Source organism: Myodes glareolus, chromosome 3 (assembly GCF_982192425.1).
Source record: "Myodes glareolus chromosome 3, mMyoGla1.1, whole genome shotgun sequence".
Lineage (NCBI taxonomy): Eukaryota > Metazoa > Chordata > Mammalia > Rodentia > Cricetidae > Myodes > Myodes glareolus.
The window spans coordinates 43,454,089-43,479,386 of NC_142028.1; the positions used below are offsets into that span (position 1 = coordinate 43,454,089).

At 40.9% G+C, this 25,298-nt stretch overlaps 1 protein-coding gene across 1 annotated transcript; it reads right to left on the reverse strand.

The window, feature by feature from the left end:
- Positions 1–21,874: 21,874 nt before the first annotated feature.
- Positions 21,875–23,283, reverse strand: LOC148122649 (heterogeneous nuclear ribonucleoprotein C). The gene is made up of 2 exons (XM_087904451.1): positions 22,800–23,283; positions 21,875–22,760 (listed from the first exon to the last, which is right to left on the reverse strand). Exons 1-2 carry the CDS (start codon positions 23,114–23,116, stop codon positions 22,172–22,174), a joined length of 906 nt encoding a protein of 301 aa, XP_087760577.1. The 5' UTR covers positions 23,117–23,283; the 3' UTR covers positions 21,875–22,171.
- Between the last annotated feature and the right edge of the window lie 2,015 nt (positions 23,284–25,298).

Below are 25,298 nucleotides of genomic sequence, written 5' to 3' on the forward strand. Positions count from 1 at the left end.
GGGTAAGAAAAATTGGAGAGCGTGTTCTAAGTGCATCGTACAGTTATTTGAAAATGACCTTATGAAGTGAACACCATGCACAATGAACATGCCAATAAATAAACATGGATGTTTGAATTTTGAAAGCATGGTCATCAGCCAATACTCTCATGTTCTGGGTCATTCTAAGCATTGGCAGTACTCGGAAACAGTTTTGCGGTAGAAGGAAAGAAAATGAAGGAATAGGAAGGCCCAGTCTTGATGGAGAAGAGGCTTGGTGGTTAAGAGCACCTAATACTTTTGCAGAGAATCTAAACTTTGTTCCTGGAAGCCACACTGGGCAACTCACAGCCACTTCTGACTTCTGTTTCAGAGGATCTGTGGCCTCCAAGCTACCTCTACTCTTGTGTATATACCCACATACAGATGCTAATGAAATGAAACTCAAATTAAAAAAAATAAAAGAAGGCTAGGTCTCTTTCTGTGGGTGACAGTCTGTATCATTATTCTAGCAGCTGGTCATTCAGAGAATGCAGAAGCAAAGTGCAAGCAGTGACCTTTTGTTTTCCAGTATCCTCCTCTGCTGGGAGAACTGGCCTCGCTGCCGCTGCCCAGGGATCAGTCTTAGTCCTTGAAAACTATCAATTAGGGTGGGAGGGAAAAGAAGAGTGTGCAGCTTCCTTTTCCTTGGGTATTTACATGGTACATCTATTTAAAAACATTACGGCTTTAACATCTGCTTTGCCTCTCATCCTGAGAACGTCTGTAGGGGGTTTGAATTCGACTGGGAAATAGCGAAACATTGCTGTGCGGTTTGACGACGACGGGTGCCTTTTGGGAAATAACAGAACAGCGCTGTGCAGTTTGGCAGCATGTGCCTTGTCAGGGGCGTTGACTCATACCCTGGGTGACAGCAGGAGAGCAGCAGGGGTGTGGATCCTGAGCAGTACCACTTTGCACGTTGCTCCTGGTCCCCAGGCTTCCGCTTGAGCGTGCTGCGGCTGTGTCCTTAGCCCTGTACAGCGGTGGATGTGAGGACAGGGGAATACAAAGACAGAAGAGCTGGGGCGCCCTGTGCAGCTAGTTGTCACAGACATTTGGGTCTTCTTGTTTTAACTGCCGTCCTCCTCCAAACCTTCTTTTGCCTTAGAATATGGTGTATTTAGCCATTTACAAATTATTTGGATCCTAGGATTTGGAGAATGTGTGGGTGGTTTGTGTGAAGCAGAGCATTTTATCTGGTTGAAGGTCATTAATATCAAGAAAATGGAATTGTCAAGCTTAAAGGGTGAGTGGTAGTTTTATCTCATGAATATCTGGGAAAATTATGTTTTTCTACATCTCAGAGATGACACTTAGATAAGATAAACATGATCTATTGTGGCAGGCTGTGTGAGGGGTGTTGTAACATGCATCATTATCGTTTCTAAGACGACTTAGGTATTCTCCTTTTCGTCTCCCTTTTACAGACATGGGCCCCGAGGCCCAAAAAGGAACTGCCAAGGACCCGAGGGAAAGACTTAAGACTTTAGCAGTTCTAGCATTTTAGTAACGATATATTGATCTGAGTACATGTTTTTCTGAACTGTATGTCACAGGTTCTGTTTGGCAAGATTTGCATGCCTCCGTGTGTGTGTGTGTGTGTGTGTGTGTGTTTTCCTGTGTGCATGTGTGGGCACACGCATGTGGAGGCCAGAAGTAGAGCACAGGTGTCATTCCTTAGGCACTGTCCGTCTTGTTTTTTGGGACAGGGCTCATTGACTTGGAACTCTCTGAGTGACTCAGGCCATCTGGCCATTTGGGTTAGAGCATGCGCCACCATGTTCTGCTTCGGTTCTAGAGATCAAACTTAGGTCCTCATGTTGGCATGTCAGGTAGTTTATTGTCCGAGCCATGCCTTAACCCATGTGCTTTAGGTTCTTTGAGAATCACTTCTTAGTGTGCTTGTTGTATATTGTGAGGGTTGTTGCTGTCATCACCAAATGGTTCGACTCCCAGTTCCTGTCATGTTGTGGGAGGGCACCAGCTCAATTTTTTGAGTGCGGGTTTAACTTCCATGGACTGTTACTTCCAAGATAATGTTTTAAGGGCTTTGGGGGATTTGCTTTGCTTCATATTCTTCTATCACAGCATCTTCGGATGCTCTCTCTGTTTTCTTGGGTCCTGGTATTCAGATGATACAGGACAACACACTCAACCAGGCTACAATTGAATTATATTGAGTAATGCAAGCAACAAACCAACCCATTCTTTCAACCACTGGGGTGGCCACGTACCTAGGACAGCAGCGTGGCCTCATCAGTTCAGACTAACAATAATTACCTATCATGGATTTAAGTTTCAGATGGATTTCTCACTTCTTTTCACAACTTAAGACTCTTTGGCTACAACCTTATGCACAAAACAATGACATCTTGAATTTTACATGCAAATGAATGGAAATAGAAAATGCTTTACTGAGTGAGGTAACCCAGACCCAAAAAGAGGAATATGGTATGTACTCACTCATAAGTGGATTCTAGCCATAATTAAAGGACATTGAGCCTATAATTCATGATCCTAGAGAAGCTAAATAAGAAGGTGAACCCAAAGAAAATCATATAGTTATCCTCCTGGATACTGGAAGTAGACAAGATTGCCAGGCAAAACTTGGATGCACGGGGGTGTGAGGGGGTTGATGTAAGGGGAGATGGGTAGAGAGAAGGGAGAAGGGGAGGATTCGGGAGAGCTTGGGGAAATGGGATGGGTGGGATGGAGGAAGGGTGAATATGGGAGCAGGGAAGTAAATATCTTAATTAAGGGAGCCATTTTAGGGTTTGCAAGAGACTTGACTCTAGAGGGGTTCCCAGGTCCAAGGAGAGGTCCCCAGATTGTTCCTTGGGCAGCAGAGGAGAGGGTGCCTGAACTGGCCTTGTCCCATAACCATACTGATGAATATCTTGCATATCACCATTGAACCTTCATCTGGCGATGGATGGAGATAGAGACAGAGACCCACATTGGAGCACTGGACTGAGCTCCCAAGGTCCAAATAAGGAGCAGAAGGAGGGAGAACATGAGCAAGGAGATCAGGACCATGAGGGGTGCATCCACCCACTGAGATGGTGGGACTGATCTAATGGGAGCTAACTAAGGCCAGCTGGACTGGGAGTGATGAAGCATGTGATCAAACTGGACCCTCTGAATGTGTCTGGCAATAAAGGTTGACTGAGAAGCCAAGGACACTGGCACTGGGTTTTTATTCTACTGCATGGACTGACTTTGTGGGAGCCTGGTTTGTTTGGATGCTCACCTTTATAGACCTGGATGGAGGAGGGAGGACCTTGGACTTCCCACAGGGCAGGGAACCCTGACTGGTCTTAGGACTAGAGAGGAATGGGGAGGTAGGGAGGGGGAGGGAAAAGGGAGGCGGTGGAAATTTTTAATAAATAAATAAATTAAAAAAAAAAGAACTGTGTCTTCTTCTTGCTCTGTGTTTTTCACCCAGTGCCTGCTTGGAGCCTTGGGTAATGGAGAATTCTGAATGGAACAGACTGAATGATAAGCAACACTTACTAAAGAGAATCTACATTGTTAAAAAATGTCATTCATTGTCAGGGATCCAGAGACAAATAAGGCAGGTAAATGCCTCATGAATTCACAGTTTAGCAGAGATGGCTATGTTTACTTATTCAATATATAAATAAAGGGTATATAGTCAATTCATATATACAGACATACTTATCTAGGTACATGATTGTTAAATTGGTCAACTAACTAGGCCCTATGAATGTGGGTGACTGGGGCAGACTGCAGGGTCACTGGCAGTGGCACCAGAATTTATTCCTACTGCGTATACTGGCTTTTTGGGAACCCATTCTGTTTGGATAGATACCTTGTTTGGCCTACATATAGTAGGGAGGGCCTTGGACCTTCCCCAAAGCAATGTGCCTTACCTTCTCTGAGGACTAGATGGGGGTGGAGTGGGGGAAAGGTGGAGGGAATGGGAGGTGGGGAGGGAGTGGGAACTGGAATTGGTATGTAAAATGGAAAAAATAGTTCGTTTTCTATTCTTTTTAAAAAAATAAAATTTTAAAGAAATAAAATAAAAGAAAAAAAATGGTCAAGTGCTGGGGAATCTAGTGTAGCCAAAAGAGGTGAGTTCATTTCCATATGAAGTTAGGCTAAAAATGGATATTAAGTTAATCATGCAAATATAAATTATCACTTAGATAAAGGGTTCGAAGAAACAAAGATGAGGCGTTTATTTCGCCTATGGGCGTTTACAGGCACTTTCTGAAAATAAATTGGACTCAGTACCTCTTCAGACTGATTTAAATTCTGTTTCTGCAACTTTGAGGTATAAGACCTTAGCCAGGGCACCCAATCTTCCAGAAAAAAGCCGCCTGATTCACAGGTTAGTTGTGAGGTTTACCTCCCATTTTGTGTGTGGCAATGCCTGGGATATCATGCATGCTCAGAAAAGCTTGGTTACTTTCCCCCTTTCTCTGTGAAATTGCTTCCCCATGGCCAGTTCATCAGAGAATGGCAAGGGAGTGCGCCTGGCGGCAGGGTTAGAGAAGGCTTTATGTAGAAGTAACATCTGAACTTAGACTAGAAGACTAGTCTAAGGATTTAATAAAGAGAATTGTGAGTACTTGATAAGAAAATGATTATAAGAAACTAGACATATATTTTCCTAGGATCATGCCTTCAGAATGAGAAAGATTCCAGTTCTGATCAAAAAGTCATCATTAATTACCCTGTGGCATTAACCAAGGTGCTCCATTTCTTTACCCGAATGTTTCCTTGCCCAAGCAGTACGAGGATAATGTTAGAATGAATTCTGTAATATTATGGTAAATATTTAATAACAAACACATATAATGTTTATCACAGGTCCTCATAGTGAGGGGTAACTCAATATTGCTAGCATTATCTTACAGACAAGGAAGGCACAATCTCTGGGTTCTTTCTTGCAGCTTTAGATTCAGACTCCAAATGCTAGTCCAACTGCAAGGTGCTGATGTCACTGAGTTCAGCATGAGATTTACAGTCCTCTTAGAGTATTAATACCCCCCAATTAATAGTGACAGTCACTAAACATTTAGTACCTAATGAGCTGCATCTCCTCAGTGTGGGCATAGCGTGAAAAAGAAACTGTGTGATTTGACTTGCCAGACTTCCTTCTTGCTGGCTGGCTGTGACCTCCCCACTGGGCTGCCTGAGGGGTTGACTGCATTTGAGAAACACATTTAGAAATGCCAGTGTCTAGGAAAGCCTGAGCTCTCAAGCCTCCTTGGAACCACGAAAACAAAGACTATCAGAGCTGTTCCTTTAAGCAGTGATGGGGATACAGCACCGAAGAAGTTAGAAAGGTAGGAAAGGTAGAAAGGTCCTAGCTCTTTGGTGCAGACAGACAGACAGACAGATAGATAAATAGGTAGAGAGCAAGAACTAGCTCTATGCAAGATGTCAGGAACACAGAGTTTCTGGAATCAACACAGCATGTGATAAGAAATAAAAAATGTGCTTGGGGCGGGTGGTAGTGGCACGCATGCCTTTAATCCCAGCACTCGGGAGGCAGAGGCAGGTGGATCTCTGTGAGTTCGAGGCCACCCTGGTCTACAAGAGCCGGTTGCAGGACAGTTAGGACTGTTACAGTGTTACCCAGAGAAACCCTGTCTTGCAAAAACCAGACAATACCAAACCAAACCAAACCAAACCAAACCAAACCAAACCAAACACAATGTGCTTGGAGGATATTTTGTGAGGTAGGCAGGGAAGTTTGTCTGAAGAGGTGACATTTGAAACTTAGACTTGGAATATATAAAATGCACCAGCAGAGATCTAAGGCGGGAGTGTTCAGGCAGAAAGAATAACAAGTTCAAAGTTGGTGAGGCAGGAATATGCTTAATGTGTTTAAAACTGTGCATGGCAGAATCCCAGGAGACAGAGGCAGTATCGGCATGAGATGGGGCCAGAGAGGTGAATGAAGCAGCATTTATAAGGTTTAAGCCATTTTTAAAGGCTCAAATTTGATTTTAAGTACGATGAGGAGGAAGCCTCCTGGAAAGTCTCAGGCAGTGGAGTGACTGAGTTTGATTAATGACCTCGATCATTCTGCTGTTCTACACAGAATAGACTGTTAGAGGATGAGAACAGAAACGGGGAAGCCAGTGCGGATTTAAATTCCTGCTTAAGAGTTCATATCAATAGTCTAGTGGGGGAACATAGTGATGGAGGGGCCAGAGGAGCAGCCTTGAGGAGAGACAAGAATGGACAAAGCAAAGACAGAGTTCGTAGGTCACAGTGAATGAAGGGCGGGGAAGGAATAACAAAGAACAGCACTGTCTATGGTAATGAGTAGTGCCATTTACTGTGATGAAGAATAATGGGAGAAGATATGGGGAATAAGAGAATAACATTTTGCAAGATAGTGATGGATGTTGTAAAGTAACATTTGGTTATTCAAACCTTTGTGTGTTAGTCAGGTGGTGGTAGCTCATGCCTTTAATCCTAGCTCTTGGGCGGCTGAGGAAGGTGGATCTCTGTGAGTTCGGGGTCAGCCACTACAGAGCTAGTTCCAGGACAACCAAGGTACCATCCTTTTGGGATTGGTGCTTAAAAGATATCTCTTCCCTTTTCCATTGTATTGTACCAGCATCTCCGTTTGCATCTCAGAATACTCACTGTCTTACTGAAACATTTAGGAGGATGTATTCAGTTGGTAGAGTGCCTGCTCACCACACACAAAGCTCTGGGCTCAATCCTGGGCACTTTATAAAACAGAGAATGATGGTCTGTGCATGTAATCCTGGCATATTAATGGAGGATCAGAAGTTCAGGGTCATTCTTGGCTCCATAGAACGTTCAAGACTTTCCAGTTCTGTATGAGATCATGTCTCAGAAAACAAAACAAAACAAAACAAAAAACCTAGAGTGAGTGATGTATAACTTAGTTTTGTAAATTCATGTAGTGTGTGTGTGTGTGAGAGAGAGAGAGAGAGAGAGAGAGAGAGAGAGAGAAAGAGAGAGAGGGGTGGGGGGATGGATGGAGGGAGGGAGAGAGAGAGAGAGAGAGAGAGAGAGAGAGAGAGAGAGAGAGATCATGTGTAGGTGTATGGATGCACACACCAGTGGTGGAAATGGGAAAAGAAGGGTACTGGATATCTTTCTCTATCATACTCAGTATCTTTCTCTAGAGAACATATGGTCTCTGACTAGACCTGGAGCTAGATTCGCAGCCAGAAAGCCTCCAACATCCTACTATTTCTACCTACCACAGTGTAGGATTATAGGTATGTATGAGGCTCTGCCCAGCGTATTAGATGAGTTCTCAGGATCCAAACTCAGGTCCTTGTGCTTACATAACAAGTACTCTTACCCATCTGCCTAGTCCCCAACTTACCTATTTTTGTTCCTTTACTTTCTAGGTTATAATATAATTACCATATTTTCCCCTTTTCCTTTTTTTCCCTCCAAACCCTCCTTACTCTCTTTTAATTTTATGGCTTCTATTCATTAATTATTGTGACCCATTCCTATATATATTATATGAATGTAATCTGCTGGACCTGTGTAATCTCACTAAGGGCCCAGTATGCACTTTCAGGACTCTGTGGGATTTGGGTGAGGGAAAGATAAGTCATATCTGGCTTGGTTACTTCTCGGAAAAGTTTATGTCTTAACTAGAGCTTTTGACAGAGCAAAATCAGAAGGTGGTTGGGACAATGTATGATTAAATATCTATGCATGTGATCTAAATACCATGTTTAAAGGGGTAGGGGATGATTGACACAGTTAAAGCAATTTTGAAGAACGGTGGAGATATGGGACTTGATCTGTCTTTGAGAAAGACCAGTGTTTCCATGGTGTGTTAGCCACTTTCCTCATTACTATGGCCAAATACCTGATGGAAACAAGTTAAGGGGTGACTGGTTTATTTTGGATCATAGTTTACGATAATATAGTTGACCATGGCAGGAAAGGCATTGCCGTGGGAGAGTCTTAGTTAGGGTTACCACTGCTGTGATAGAACACCATGACCAAAGCAACTCAGAGAGAAAAGGATTTATTTGGCTTACACTTCCATATCACTGTTCATAATTAAAGAAGGTTAGGGCAGGAATTCAAACAGGGCAGGAACCTGGAAGCAGGAGCTGATGCAGAGGCCATGTAGGGATGCTGCTTACTGGCTTGTTCCTCATGGTTTGCTCAGTCTTTCTTGTATAGCCCAGGACTACCAGTCCATAGTAGCCTCATTCAAATAAATCACTAATTAAGAACATGCTCCACAGGCTTATCTACAGTCTGATCTTAGGGAGGGATTGTCTCAACTGAGACTCCATCCTCTCTGATGATACTAACTCATATAAAGTTGCTATAAACTGTCCAGTACAGGGAACTTAGGCTAGTGGCTGCTTTATATCTTGATAGCTGACCAAAAAGCAGAGAATTCAGCCAGAAGTGGGACTATGCTATATGTTTACTGGCCAGGCTCCATGTCAAAAGGCTTGACAACCTTCAATAACAGTCCCACTAACTATTCACACATGTGTGCATGTGCACGTGCACACGCACGCACGCACACACACACACAGACACCAATACACACTCTCATGGGTAAGTGACATTTTATCGGTGACCATCCATGAGAGAAGAAGAAAAGATAGTAGCGTCAGTTGAGATAAAAAAGATGTGTAGAGAACTGAAGGTAGGCAGGGAGAAGCCGATTTGAAAGACAGAAACCTGATTAGTATGGAAAGGAAAATAGAAAAAGAAATTAACATAGTTTTCTGTTCTCATATGGTTTCAGGACACACCCCTAAATGGGTGATTGATTGACTTCAATGATGTCTAGACTGCCTTTTGATGCCAGGTTGGTGTTTTACTTCAGAACATGAATTTCTGTCTTCTGATTCTACTCTTGATTTCCTTGCCATCTGCTGTCTCCCTAAGCCAAAGCTGTACATTTTATATTTCTGTTATGACCGTATGCCAAATTTGGTAACAGTTTTTGTTAGCTAGCTGATTACAGATAAGTCCTCAAATGGCAGTGGCTCGATGCAAGGCCAGTTCATCCCCGGCTCATGTCTAGTGTCGGCCATCTCAGGATGCTCTCCCAAAGGAGGGATTCTCTCCAGGCAGTGACTCAGGCTTTTCATATGACAGCCCCTCCATTTTCCTTATGGGGCTCACAAGGCTCCATCCCATTCAGCCAGAAGGAGAAAAGCAAGTGTGGGGGAGGTACTTATGGGCTTGACCATGAAAAACTGACCCCCGTTCTCTGTCCCTGGCTAAAACTCATTGCTGTAGCCCACTCTCACCCAAAAGGAGGCTGTGGTATCTAATCCAGCTGTGTACTCAACACGGATGAAAGAAGTTTCAGGATCATCTTTTCCTCAGAGGCACTGGCCATTAGCATCTCCATAGCAGCTTCTGGGCCTGGGGCGGGTTTGATTGACAACTTGAGACAATGTCCTGTCCTTCTCCAGTCTCATTTTATCAGCTCATCCCACAGACGGAGAGTGAAGCCAGCCTACATTCAGAAAAATAAACCAGAGATGGTGTCTAGAGTAGGTCCCTGTTTTACTCCCAAAAACTTTAACTTTCCTTTATTCCTGACACTAGACTTTTTCCTCTGTGTCTCAGTCTTGTCTAAGAATCTGAACACAGATTTTACCCTTTTGCTTTACAACTGATCTCCTGCAACACATCCATAGACTCTGCATTGTTTGTTGTCATTTTCTTATAAGGAATATACTATCTGAGTGCTTTGAATGCAGTTGTTGTAGTCTTCAAATCTGTAAAGCCAGGTTCAGTAGTATTGCAAAATTACCAAAATTACCCTGGTATGATGGCTCGCACCTTCAATCCCAGCACTCGGGAAGCCAAGGTTAGTGAATTACTCTGTGAACTGAGCCCTGGTTATGGCAGGAGACCCTATCTCTAAAAACAAAACCGATATAGAATGTAAGATCTAGGAAACTTATTTGTTTTATAAGGCCTTTTAGAAAAAAGAAGGGTTAATCTGGAGTTATTAGCTAGATTCGAGTTAGTCATATCAAATGCTAAATAATACAGACATTAACATTTATTTTCTGTTCAAATAACTTTCAAGTGCATAATCTCATTTTATTTTCATGGTGTTTATGAACAAGAGGCATTAAAGTCTCATTTATCAGTCAGATATAATCAGAAAAATACCCGCTAAGAGCAGATGGCTAATAGATAAATGATAAATTGATTGATTGGTCTGCAGAGATAGATTGTAAGATGGATGCATAGATTCCAGCAAGTTGGAGCTTGATTCCTAAATCTATCTATAGGGCAGACTCTAAATCTATCTATAGGGCAGATAGATTCCTAAATCTATCTATAGGGCAGACTATCATGAAGGGGAGTCTGGAACCCTATGGTGTGAGCTGAAGGCTCAAAGGATTTCTTCATCACACAAGACAGGTCTGGTCTTAAGAAGCGTCAGTGGATTGAAACAGGGCCACGCAGATTGTTTGCATTAAGCAGTTTTACTTAAAGTCAACTGTTAATGGACTTTAATTACATCTACAAAATACATTCACAGCAACATGTAGATTAGTGTTTTACTTAGTAATGAGTTCAGTCGCCTAGCTAAATTGCTGTATAAGACTGATCATCTTTGCTTGTCCTCTACTTTAGAGAAATAGAGGCTGAAGTTAGTAAATTGTTTCCCTGTGTGGGTCTCATTTAGTATTCTGAAATATTTTCCTATGTATGTATTATGTTCCTATGTACTATTTACAGCAAAATCTAAAGGAAACATCTGTGCCTGTTTTTCACAGATCTAAAGTAAGTGATGCCATATTTGAAACATAATCCCAGGGAACTCTAACCGCAGGCTGCCAAAGGCATAAGAGAATGGCATAGCATTTCCTTATCTAGAAGTATCATCATGAATAATTTCCAATATGAAAAAGTCCTTGATTTTAAATAAGTCAGCAATAGCACCGTTTGCTTCTTTAATTCTTTGTGGAGGATTGCCAGAGACACAGATCCTTAACATTTAATTCCAGCCCTGAGGCTGAACAAGTTATTAGTTTAATCACAGAAAGCTGAACTTTCATCTTTCTTTAATTGAGCATGGATAATTTCTACCTGTGATCAGTAGCCAAAATGTCATAAAATCACTTTTGAAGCCGCATCCTCTCAGACTGTAGGAAAAAAAGCAAACAACAGTTATTTTGTAGATCTGTGCGTGATCATTTGGGGCCAGTGTTTCACGTTGTTGGTAATTACTGTCACCATTTCATGACTAACTTGGTTTGGCAAGTGTCACTAAGAGTACCGTTTCTCTCTCAGTGACAGCCAGTACATTTAGGGAAGAAAAGGCCAATGAAGAGACAGATGCTGGCATTGTGGCCATGGTTTGAATGACAATCAGAGATCAACAGATTGTAATTTTTCACAGCAAGGAGAGGATAAGGGCTCTAAAATCCTGAACTGAATGTCAGCTCTTGGATGCTTTTGGTTATGGATTCCAACAGAAGAAAGCAAGGGCATTTTTCTCTTTTTCTTTCTTACCGCATTCTTGGAAGACAAAGCTATTATTATGTCTAACCACTAAACTCATGGTCTTTAGTGAGAAGGCACCCTAGAGGTACGAATGACTATTGTGTGTGTTTCTGCTATAAATTTTGATGGTGGGAAAGAGTGTTGGGCCACTGATTGATTATAGCCTTGGAGATAGTTAGCGGCCCATGTGCCTGGTAACGGTTGTAATCTACTCGGGAAGAAATGGTTGTCCTGTCAGTGTAGGAATAGCCTGTATAGAGGGCAACATTGATCAGATGATTGTTTTTATAGACCTTTTTTGCAGAATTACCTTTTTTTCTTCTTTTAAAGGATCGTTTACAAATCTAGAGTTGAAAGAAACACATAGATTGCATTTTGTATGTTTTCCTAAAGTATTCAAAGACTGATTTAATGTTCTGTTTCTTAGCCTGAATTCTACAGCAAAAAGGTCATGAGTCCAAGTCATGTACTATCAGAGAATAGGTAGAGGGATAAGAAAATGTGGGGTATAGGAGCTAAGAAGACAGCTCTGCCGCCATTGAATTAATGAAGAATCAGGCAAAGGCAGTTCTAGACCCCTGGTAAATTGGCATCTAGGGAGAAGGAGGTGGCTGGCAGTCTCTTGCATACAGTCTGTGTAAACTGAGAAGAATGCTGAAATAGGAATTGGAGATGAGGCAGTAAAAGCATCCCTGGCAGATTGGGAACAAATAGTTTGGAAAAGAGGAATTTATCCATCAGGAACTCAGCAGAAAGCAGAAGGCACGCTCTACTGGAATCCTAAAGAATCCTGAAGAGAATTCTCTGAAGATTCGATTTAGAGACATATGAACAGATACCCAGGCAGTAAGGAGGCGGGTCAGGGCTCAGAGTCAGTAATGGCACAAAGCTGGTCTACTGAGGACTGGGGAGCAAGGCATGAACAAGGAGACCTGGAGTTTAGAGTGGCCCATAAGACATATCACTGAGAAGGGGTCTCTAGACAAGAGTAGAGATTGCAGAGGAATACAGCAACAGTGCCAGAGTTAGAAAGAATACCAAAGGAGCAAGCACTTTAGCCAGTCTCCCTTCTCCACTTCTAATCTCTCTTGCCTCTCTAACAGCCTGCTCAGCCCGAGGGCAGCTGAGACAGGAGCACCTATGATGCAGAGATGAACCAAGACTGATTCTGGGGAAATAAGATAGGCGAAGAACTAACCTGCCTTGGTAGCAAACTAACCGAGGGTTTTAAGGAAATCCCCCAAAGCTTTCTGTTTCATTTTTTTGCTCCCCATCCCTCATCAAAAAGATATAATAATAACTTTTCTTGGTGTTGCTGTAAAGATTAGATGACATAACATGCACTCCATTTTATAAATTCTGTATTTATGTCACATTTTATAATTTTTAAGTCTTTCTTATGTCTCTTCATTTACATCTGAAAACTAGATTGTAGGGTAGTCAAATAGCTTTTATTATTTAGATGACTAAACTGATAAAACTAACTGCTTATCTCAAAATTCATAGATCTTTTCACTGAAAATAATGTGGCTATAATTTTCTTCTAGTATGCTTTAAACATTTTGAATAGTGTTTAATTCAGCAGTTTAGTTAGTTTTGAGGGATTGATTATCTTTCTGAAGGCACTGGAGTTGCAGGTGAGAAACCTGAGGTGTTCATTAGTGATGCAGGCTTCTTTTATATCTGATAAGGCTTTGGAGAAGAAAAAAAATGGGAAGGAAAAAGGCCTTGCTTCCACATTCTATAATTGGCCGTTGCTTCTCTCTTTGTAGAAAAGGCAAAAGAAAGCATCATTCCCGTGGTTTGCACATCAGCGAAATGGAATTGTCTCATCTATACATTTTCCATTCTCTTGTAACTTACCTGAGAATGTCACTTACCTCTAAATGTGTAACAGTGAGGGGCAGCTTCCCCCTCCATGTGGGACAATAACTCATACTTACATATTATGTGAGGATAATTTTTACATCTGCTGCTTTTATGTGGTATTTTCTTTCTACCCATGTAATTCTTCTCTGACCAAGATTTGATGCCTCGATTTTCTAAAGGGTACACATATAAAGAGTAGTGTTATAGTGGGAAAGAGTGATAATGGAATTGGACAGACTAAATGGAGGGCAGGGTTAGAAGAAGAAATACTGGGAGGAATTTTAACATAAAAAAATGAAAAAGTCATACAAAAACCCCCCTACTATGGAGTTTTCTTAATATATGTGGTTTCACTGGAATTACTCTATGTATGACGGAGGGTTAACACCCCAACTGATAGCATATGCTAGCAAATAAAAACTCAATTAACAAGGAATAGATTGCTTTCTTTTAAAGTTGTTGGTCAGAGTGATCTTCTAGGCCCCCAAGCAAAGCAGGCTATTGCCACTGCCCTTGGTTACTTTCCAGAGCTTGATGGTTGGATCCTATTGCTGAAGACATCACATCCTTGAGTCATAAGAGATAGAGAAATCATCTGGGTACTGGCCAGAAAGCTTTATCTCTACTATCTAGTTTCACAGTGCTATAAGGTGCTATGCATGCTACCAGAGAGAAAAGGAATCATCCACTTTATCTAGCAGTAAACCCTGTAAGCTACAGTAACAACTATCCTGGCGAGGTATGTCCACTGGTGCAATAGTGGTACTGATATCACAGAAGTAGTTAACCACATTCTGGTTGAAATTAAGGACCACTCCATGTGATGAAAGCCGTGCTTAGCATTGTAATTGAGGTCAAGAGCCTGGGGCTAGATTGGTCTCAAGCCCTGAGGTATAACCCAATGCTATTATTTTGCTAAGTGGGCATAGAATTTAAATGATCCCAGATGACATTTGGTTGTGACTGTATACTATCAGCTCCTTTCAGAGAAGCATCTTGCTGTAGATGGCAATCAACACAGAGAGCTACAACTGACCAGTGTACAGAAAATGGGATACTAAAGAGTGCTCAACCCTAACTGCAATGGATTCTTAGAGAAGAGGGGGCAGAAATATTGTAAGATGGCTACACGGAAACAGTGCCTTTGATACACATTTTAACCCACAGTGATTGTGGTAACACACACAAGACCGTGCAATCTTAAGGCAGAGAAATCCCAGCGTGTAGCTGGGGAAGTTGGCACAAGTCCCGTCCCTTCCGAGGAACTGTTGGCAGATGATCGCTTCCAGGATAAGGAGAGTCAGTTTTCTTTAACGGTATGAATCCTGGTAGGTTGACCATTCTTCAGGATAAGATTTCACACCCAAAAGTATTTTGGCAACACAAATTGAACTTGACTTTAAAAGACAAAAAAAAAAAAAAGAAAAGAAAAAAAAGAAAAGAGAACATGAGATTTGGTGGGAAGGGAGATAGAATTGCATCTTGGAGAAGTTGGGGAGGGGGGGTAAAGATGATTAAAATATATTGTATTAAAAAGAAAAAGTAAGTCCTTTGAATTTAAATTATGGTTGTTGGCTTGATGTTTTGGGAGGACTTCTGACAATGATAGTGGGGTTTTCTTTGACTCTTTTGCTTGCTTTCAGGACACTTCTCTTGCCTCACTCATCCCTGATGTGAGGGTCTGTGCCTGGTCTTATTGTTATGTCATATCCAGTTGATGTCCTTGGGAAGCCTGCTCTTTTCTGGAGGGTAATGAGCAGGGGAATGAGTGGCTCTGGGAGAGAGGGAGGTGACGGGGTTCTGGAAGGAGCTGGGGAGGGGAAATTATGATCAGGGTGCATTACACGACAGAAGAATAAATAAAAATTTAAAATAAATAAATAATAAAATAATGTTATTCTAAAAGACAAATGTGTATGCCAGGGAGGTGGATCGGAGCACTTGCTGTTTTGTAGATGACCCATCTTTGTTTCTTAGCCCCTGTATCAAGTGACTTGGTACGGTGCCTGTTAGTACAGTTCCATGGGATCCAATACCAACTCTTGCCTCCAAGGGCACTAGGCAAACAAGTGGTACACACACATACATGTAGACACTCACACATACACATAAAGAATAAATAAATCCTTTAGAAACATAAGATTTTATAAAGAGAGAGAAATGTGAATATGAATAATAAGTCACCTGATCCATTCTGGTACGGGTGGTTGTAGTGACTGACATGGGCTCTACCATGGAGCTAGTCACTCTTTGCTATAAACACGAGAACACAGTCTAGGTGTTTAAAAAATCATAGTTTATTTTTTGAGAGCTTTGTGCATCACAAATGTATTTTAGTTGACTGCCCACTGAGTGCAATTTGTGCTACTAAATGTGAATGAGTGTGGTGCCATCTACTAGAGCCTAGTCAATCCACCATAATCCAAACCCCTAAAGAGAACTGATTCTCTTTCCCCAGCATCCATTAACTGTCAACAACTCTTCATCTAGAGGTGGGGACTCATGTACTCCTTCCCAGCCTGTGCTGGAATGTTGGTCAGGTTGATCTTATATGGGTCTTATACAGGCAACCAAAACCACGTTGAGTTTATGAGTGTAGTGATCCTGCTTTGTCCAGAAGATACTGTTTTTTTGACCTCTGACTTTTTCAATGTTTTTGCCCTGCTCTTCCACATTGTTTCCCAAGGTTTCAGGGAACAGATGTGATATAGAATCCATATTGATGGTTGAGCATTCCACAGGCACCTGCTCTTGGTGGTTTGAAAAGTTGAGTCTGTGTATCATCCTTTGCATAAAGATGCTGATGAAGACCGCAAGCTTTAGTAATCTGTGTATACAGAGAAACATATTTGGAAGGCACTTTGATAATGCGTGTACTTAAGTAGTAAAATAATAGTTGTATATTCATTCTGAGGGCCTATAAACTACCCAGCCATAGGTTTTTGGTTCAGTTTACACGACCAAGCATGTGTTTCTTCCTGTGCAGTGGGTGTTAAATCCATCATGAAAATGATTGGTTATCCCATAAAATTCATGCCACTTTTGCATATATGGGTACATCTTATAGAATTATCATTATGACAGTTCATAGAGTTCGTGGCTGAGTAATACAGTTGGTGACTTTTCTCCCACTTTCTGATAAGATGTAAAAGCCAGTCAGCGGAGAAGCTTCTAGTCCATACCGGCTTGATTTTCTCATGTCTTCTAACTAAAATGTGTGGTGTCTTCAGCAATAGAATCTTACCATTAAGTTCTGGTTGGGTAACAAATAGCAATGCAGATAACCTGTGGTTGGGGGGGGTATCTCTGGGATACTCCTGGATCAACATCTTGAGGGAGTTATCCTAGATTTGCCACTGAGATTTGTATTTGACAACTTGTGGCTTCTTGGAAATAACTTCATTTAAACTATAACATATACTCTTTATTATGTCTATTACATATGGTATTTATGAAATAATAGTTTTCTATAAGGCATTTTTCAAACATTCTTGCTGTTAGATATTCTTCTCCCCATGCTTTCATATTCTCAACCCTCTTCTCCCTGTCCCTACTCAATCCATTCCCCCAGTGATTCCACTTCCCTGTTCATATCACCTGAGCTTTCTCTTCATCTCCTTTAAGATCTCTCGTCCCCCTTCTCTCCCAGCGGCCCCCTGTGAGTTTCCCAACTTCTGTAGTCATTTTAAATTAAACACATGAAGCTAAAGATTTGACACTAGATCTGCATATGTAAAAGAATGTGAGGAATTTGTCTTTCTGGGTCTGGTTTTCTACCCCATTGAATTTCTTATCCCAAACTGAAATTGTAATGAATTGCTTCTCTGAGTCTAGTTATTCTTAATCTAGTAACGTAGGATGCACTTTTGTGCAATAACAGTGCTGCATACTGTTGAGTTGCATTGAGCTCACTGCCTACTAAAACCATTTACTCATTCAGTTACTTTACAGGACATGCTGTTGCTAGCTCAACTTTTAATACTTCTTACTTCTTTAGGTTTCAGAGATATCTGTGTCTATATATCTGTTAGTCTTCTTTCTTTGGAGACTATGTTAGAACCACCATGATTATTTGGAACCCGAATTTGTCACCCACGTATTTCCTCTCTGTTCCAGCAAAACTTCAAATTCTAGATCCTGCATACCTTTTTTAAAATAATTGATGACATGTTTAATATGGCTTGGGGTAGAGGCTACCAGATGCTTCTAGATTCTACATAAGTAATGTAGGAATACATGAGGCAGAATCAGTTAATACAGAGTGACCATAATGCCACAAAATGAAAGACTTAGTAAAAGTGGACCTGGAAAAGGAGGCTGGCAAAAGCTCATAAAATCATTGTCAGGCCAGTAAGAAGACCAAGTTTGATGACATGAGTCGATTTCTGGGACCTATGGTGGAGGGAGAGAGTCTCCTCCTGAAGCTGTTTTCTGTTCTCCACACATGTATTGTGGAGAACCATGGTGTAGTTCCCCAATAAATAAGTGAATAAAATATAATAAATTTGCACACACACATATAGATAGATGAGAAAGAGAAAGAGAGAGACAGAGAGAGTGATAATGAAAGGCAGTGAGAAACAGACAGAAAGAAAATCAGAGTTTCATTATGCAGCCCTGGCAGGCCTGCATCTTCACAGGCTTTTCTCAAACTCATAGAACGCCACGTGCCTCTGTCTCTCAAGTCTTGGGATTAAAGATGTGTATACCATGCTCAACTATTTTATTTATAAGAATTTTATTATAAATTTTATTATAACTTCTATCTATCTATCTATCTATCTATCTATCTATCTATCTATCTATCTATCTATCTACCTATCATATGTGTCTGTGGCGGGGGCTGCATACCCAAGCATGTATTAGAAAGTCAGAAGATAACTTATAGAAGAAGTCAGGTCTTTCCTTTTACTTCGTGGGTCCTGTGTATTGAATAAAGGTAATTGGGCATGGCAATGGGCTTAACAATGAATCATCTTGTTAACCATAATAAAAGAATCCATGGTCATAATGAATGGTGTAATGATGTGGGATTCCCCTCTGTATACAATATATATGCTTTATTGCCATTGGTTAATAAAGAAACTTCTTTTGGACAATGGTTTAACAGAATATAGCCAGACTGGAAAAGATAAATATAGAGAGAGTAGGTGGAGTCAGGGAGATGCTATATACCTGCTGCAGGAAACAGATGCACCAGAAACTTGCTGGAAAACCTGGAGCCTCATGGTAAAATATAAAAGAATAGAAATGGCTTGATTTAAGATGTAAGAGGTAGCTAGAAATATGCTTAAGCTATTGACCAAACAGTATTGCTATTAATATAGTTTCTGTGTGTTTATTATGAATCTGAGCAACCAGGAACAAATGAGCAATCCCCAACTACAGTGTACTTTTTGTAATTTTATAAAATTTTGAGCCATTGTTTTTATTTATTTTCTTCAACTATATTGAGGTATATATGACAAATACAAGTTCTATGCATTTAAGGTGTGTAGTGTGATATATATTTAGACTGTGAATGACTACAACAATGAAACTAGTTACTATATCTTGCCTCTCATGAAGATAGCGTCTCAACATATTTTCAGCTATATAATACATTATTATTAATTATAGTCATCAGGGCCTATTGATTTTAGGGTATTAACTTTATCTACTTTTTATGATTTAGGTAACTTTCATGTTTACTGTATGCTAAAAAGAAATTATAGACCCAGAATATTTTAATTATCTGCCTTCATTTCTTATGTACATGTAACTGTTAAAAATTAAACGGAATGCTTTAATATTTACAATTGCTGTTGTAATTAGGTAGCTTTCTCCCTTCTAACAAAGTCTAAATGCTTTCATATTAGTCTACTTGTTTCATAAATGCTCAAGCTGCTGTCTTAGTTGTGGATTATTGAGTTAATCTGTTGATCCTCTTTAATGCTTTTTCCTTAAATCGAGCTTTGTCTGATATTTCTATTACAATCTCCAGGCTCTATTAATTTGCATTTGCCTGGTAACTGTATTTTTCCTTCCAGCCATTGGCATCATTTTGCTTTAAATTTAAATATGTGTGACAGTGTTTCCTATATTCTAAACTGCTCAGGACTGTAAAGCTTATCACCAAAGAACAACTTTTCATAAAAATATCAGTTTTGCTTGAGATATGCACATAACATATTTAACATCATGAGTCCAGAAATATTAAGTGGAAAAGAGGTACATTTATACTAAAGGAAATATTATAATTGATTTTAATTTTTTGAGTCCATCTGAAATTATTTTCTTTCCATGATATTTAAATTCATATTATTTATGTGCTGCCATAGTATAAATATTTAGTCTTACTTTGCCTCTTATTTCATTTTCTGTTGTCATAGTCCATTGCTAATTCCTTCATTTTATCTGGTTTGTGTTCTCTTAATGCTCTCTTGTTTTTTTCTAGTGTTTCAATTTTTACCTTTAAATAATGTACCTTATGCATTTTTAATGTATCAGCTTTATAAAATAAATGGCTTTGTCTCTTACTGTATTGTCACATATTAATTTTTTATAGCAGGCTATTATCTACTTGTACTTTTTTTAAAGGGGGAAACAATAGACTTGAGAAATTGCTGTCCATTCATTCTTGCCTAATTGGTGAACCTCAGGTTGTGAGTGACCCTGTCTCAAACAATGAAGTTAAGAGACTGGCAAGACTGATCAGCTGTTAAGAGCATATACTGCACTAGCAGAGGAGCAGAGTTCTGTTTTCAGCACCCACAAGTGGCTAGCAACCACCTGCAACTCTAACACCCCCAACTGGTATACTTGGGTACTGACACCTAGGTACACACATACTCAACACAAACCCACGCACAATTAGATACTTTTAAATCCATAAAGTGGGTGTAAAGTGGTGAAGAGCAGTTGAGAAACTCATGCATCCTCTGGCTTCCACAGAAATGTATATATACATGAACCCATACATAAACATGAACACACAACATTGGTGATGGGCAAGGATATCAGTTAGAAGTTATTGTAGTTGTGAATAGCATGGCCATGTCAGAGTGATAAGAAAGGATTCAGATAGATTCTTTAGAAATTCAGCTTCAGTTTCATCTCTGCTAAGGTAATTTCTTCATTGTCAGTGAATGTAGTCTCCCCATGTCATTCTCTAATGCTGTCTCCCTCATGCTCGTAGGTCTCTCAATATACTTGATAAGGTCTACCTTCTTAGATGGTTTCTTTAATCTAATTTGACCAGGCTTGAATTGACTTTCTTTTCAGTAATGAGACACTTTTCTGGTAAGCATCTCCTTAAATCTTTTTTTTCTTATTTATTTATTTATTTATTTGTAAGAATTTCCACTTCCTCCCCTCCTCCCAACACCCTCCCGCTCCCCTCACTCCCTCTCCTTCTCCCTCTCCAATTCCAAGAGCAGTCAGGGTTTCCTGACCTGTGGGAAGTTCAAGTTCCTCCCCACTCCCTCAAGGTCTAGGAAGGTGAGCATCCAAACAGACTAGGATCCCAAAAAGCCAGTACATACAGACGAAACAAGACCCAGTGCCATTGTCAATGGCTTCTCAGTCAGCCCCCATGTCAGCCACATTCAGAGAATCCGGTTTGATCACATGCTCGTTCAGTCCCAGTCCAGGTGGCCTTGGTGAGCTCTCATTCGATCAGTCCCCTTAAATCTTTTAATCTGTTTGTTTTGGAACTTTGAGGCATCTTTGTACTTTGAAGCCTACACAGTATCTGGAACATTGTGAAGGCTGTTAGTTCACAGAGATTTATCTGTCTCTGTCTGCTTTTACTGCTCCATATTTCTGCCTCACTGTCCCCAGAATCAATCGAAAGCAAGAGTTTTCCTGATTTCCCTGGACACCCTGACAGTTTATTTATATTAGGGCAGGTCTCCTCTGCTTTGTTAAAGTGTAGACTGAGATTCAATGTCAGGGTGGATGCTATGTGAGGTCCTCCTCCATAGGGGCTCTGTGCAAGGGGCTTGCAAAGGTATTTGCTAACCTGCTCCTTTTCCCCCCAAATGTAACCATATGTGAGTATCATAATTAAGAAATATAGTGAGAAATCTCTCATGAGAGTAGCCACCTAGTTCTGGGGAGGTCAGGATCCCACCGGCAGAGCCCCACAGAATCTACCTTCTCCCGTTGTATCCTCCAACATTTCTGGCAGTACTGAACTTGACAGGAGATGTGATGTAGGACGTGGGTTTTCCTATGGGCACCTGAAGGGGAAATCTTCTTACTCGGGCAGAGCCAAGAAGTAACAAGGTGATAAACAGTTGGTGGAAGACCTAAGTGAGCCTTTGCACTGGGAGTATTTTACTTACGTCCCAAGCATCTGTTCTCTATGCCTCATGCACATGTTACTTTGTCTCAACCTCACAGTATTATGTAGCTTAGGTAAGTGCATTAGCTGAGTGAGTTATGGACACTTTTCCTTTTAAGGCTAACAGGCTAGTAATATAGTAAATATTACAAATTCCACTTCATAGACTTTATTTATTTATTTTTTAAAAACCATACATCTTTTTATTGTTAAGTCAAAGAGGTATCAAAATTAAAAGCAAAACTTACAGGGTAAGACTTAACAAAACTACTAAGGAGCATCATCAAAGGAAGTGAGAATGGAACTAGGCGCAAGGCAATATGAATCAATGAACACAGGATAAGGAGAGGACGAACAGTGAAATGTGCTGAAAATACTAGGGGAGAGGATCTGGTGTTACTTCCATCTCTCACAAGCGCCTAGGTAAATGAATAACGGGATAGGATCTCTAACTCCGCTGCGTGCTTAGGAGTCATCCTCCCCATTGGCGCTGTCTCTGTCGTCCTCTCCTTCCTCAGCTTCCTTTTCATCGTCCTTGATCAGCTCCAGCTGGTCCTCCCCTCGGTCCTCGTTGTCGTCGTCATCCAGCAGGTCGCCCTCCTCGGCAGAGTCATCTGCACCCGCCTCAGACTCCATCTTGACGTTCGTCTCATCCTTCTTTACAGAGGCGCTGCTCTGCTCCTCCTCAGACTTCTCATTCTTCATCTCTACTGGGGATGAGAAGGACAAGTCTGCTTGTTTGCTTTGTTCTTTTTCAATTTTTTCCAGACTTTCCAGCAGAGAATCCACTTTTTGTTTTATCTGAGTCAGCTCCTTCTTAATGGCCTGAAGGTCATCACCTTTCAATTTTCCAGATTTGGAAGAAGAGCCCCGTTGTCCACTCTTCGAATTGAATCCACTTTTGCCCCTTCGAGAGGTGTTTCCAGAAACACGTTGGCGTTTAGAAGGCACCACCGCTCGAGCAATAGGAGGAGGAGGAGGAACACGTGCTGGGTAACTGTACATCCTGTCATAATAATCCCGTTGAAAGTCATAGTCCAAATCAAATGAGGAACTGAGTAGAGGGGACGGAGAAGGGTGTTCTGGTACTGACCCGTACATCTCCGCTGCAGATCGTTTCACACCTGCTTTTCCTCGGTTCACTTTTGGCTCTGCAGCCAGATTAATATCCAAAACCTGGCCAGCAATCATTCTGCCATCCTCTCCAGCTACAGCTGCCCGGGCATTTCTTTCGTTAACATATTGGACGAAGGCAAAGCCCTTATGCACAGAGCAACCCACAATTTTTCCATACTTTGAAAAGATTGCCTCCACATCAGACTTCTTGACCACAAGAGTATTGAGATTTCCAATGAATACGCGGGAATTCATGGACCGAGGATCTGTCTTGTTGGTGACGTTGCTAGCCATCTCCTCTGTTGGTTAAGGCTTCTCACAGCTGAAATGTAGCTGAAGATCAAAAAAATCTCACGGGAGGAAGCAGAAAGAAGAGACCGCCGCTCCTACTGTGGGTCCGTGCCGAGACCGAAGGTCCGGCGGGCAGGCAGCACACGACCGTTCGCTCTCCGTCTCTTCACAAAAAATCCACTTCATAGACTTTAGATTAAAAGTTCTTTAAAGTAAAGGAAATTTCTTTGTGACACAGAGGCCATTGTAGGGCTCAGAGTTTCATCCATGCTACTCTGTGTATTTTAACACATTTTTCACACAGTAGTCCTTTTAATATCATGACTAGGAGTGTATTGAGAGCCCGACCTTTTCCATGTGTGCCTTCATAAATTACTCTTGGGATAAAATGAGTGACCTAAACTTGCTTTCTGCGTGGGGGACAAAAGAAATCAAGGTATATCCTCTAACATTACGATCCACAGAAACTGTGCTCCTGATCCTACTTCTTAATCTCTGTCTCAGGCCTTCTGAAATTTATTTCATGTTTCCTGAGCTGAATAGGATTGGGATTGATATCCTTATTTAAGAATCACATACTTGGGACTCAGCAAGGACATAGGTCAGCATGTTTTATGTAGAGCGTGGCTTTTACTCTGTCTCAGAAAATTCCAAGCCCTAATTTCCATGGACCTTCTGTTTAATGATTTCAAAGGACTCCAATGGCACCACTTCTGGCTCAGTAGCAAGAAAGAGACGCATAAGTGTGTGTACCCACCATGTTCTACTTCTGTCTTTGGGGACATTACTAATTTTCCCCCTTCTACTTAGGAACTTATGTCCTTGATAACTTCTGTTTAATGCAAATCTCTTAGAGCAGAAATCAGTATAAGGCAAATTAACTTTTCTTATCTGTGCTCTAACCTTATCTTGGAAAAAATGGTGATATCTACTTCGTATGGTAGTTTTGAGGATTAGATAGAACAATTTACTAAATATGGAAAGCAATTAGTTTGATAAATAACCAGTAGGAAGGCTAAAAGGCATGGATATTTTCATTAAAGGAAAAGGTTTTGATTTTTCTTCTTTTGTGTGGTGAAGGGTACTGTATTCAGAATCTTGTGTTTGATGGGTAAGCACTTTACCACTGACCTAGCTATATTTGCAGGACTATAGGCAGGATTGATATTTGTGATGTTGCCAGTAACCTAATATATTATTGTTGCCATCTGCATCGTAAACAACATTGTTATCACTAAATCATGGATTTGAGTCAGTTTTTACTGTGTGTTGTAAATGCCAGTCTAAATGCTTGGCATTCTCAGTGTTGACAGTTGGCACCACTTTTCTACGGTGAGCATCACAAATCACCACATGCTTAGGGCACAATATGATAAAAATGTGATTGGATGCTTCAGAAGTACAACACTGGTCTTGTTAGGCTAAAAATCAAAGTGTCAGGAAGGCAATGTTTTTCCTGGAGGCTCAGAGGAAGATTCTGTTTCCTGTTCATTCAGATTGCATCCAGGATCCATCTCCTTGCTGTTGTAAGTCTGAAGTTCGTCTTTCCTTGCTTACTGACAACTAACTGATGGCGGTTGTCAGCTCCAAGAGACTGGAGCTGGGTAATTACCCAGCCTGGCGTTGGTAATGATCTTCTTCCGCAGTCTCCAAAGTTAACACTGGTGGATTAAGTCCCTCTCATGATTGCGAACTCTTCTGCCACTTCATTATCTGACTCTTCTGTTTTCATCTACGACTGCTGTAAGTCCATGTGGTTAAACTGAAGCCACCTAGATAACCCATGATAGCCTCTCCATTTACATGTCTATAGCCTTGATGCCATCTGTAACACCATTTTGCTATGTGACAACACATTCTCAGGTCCTGAGAATTAGGACATGGACATTTTGTGGGGAAGAAGGCATTATTCTATGAATAACATATCAAGTGCTTTGTGGAATTCTTTCACTGTCCCTATTTCTTTATCCACATTTTATAAATGATATGATAGTATCTATCATATGATAGTATAGTATAGCTCTATGATAGTAATTGATAGATCCAGGACTCAAATCTTGGCATTTTATTTCTAGAACAAGACTACTTTAGAACCATACTAAGTTGAGTATGAGATGGACTCTGTGTAATCGCAGAAACCTAGGAGACAGGAAGAAAACAACTTTGAAGTTTGCTGCTAGCACAT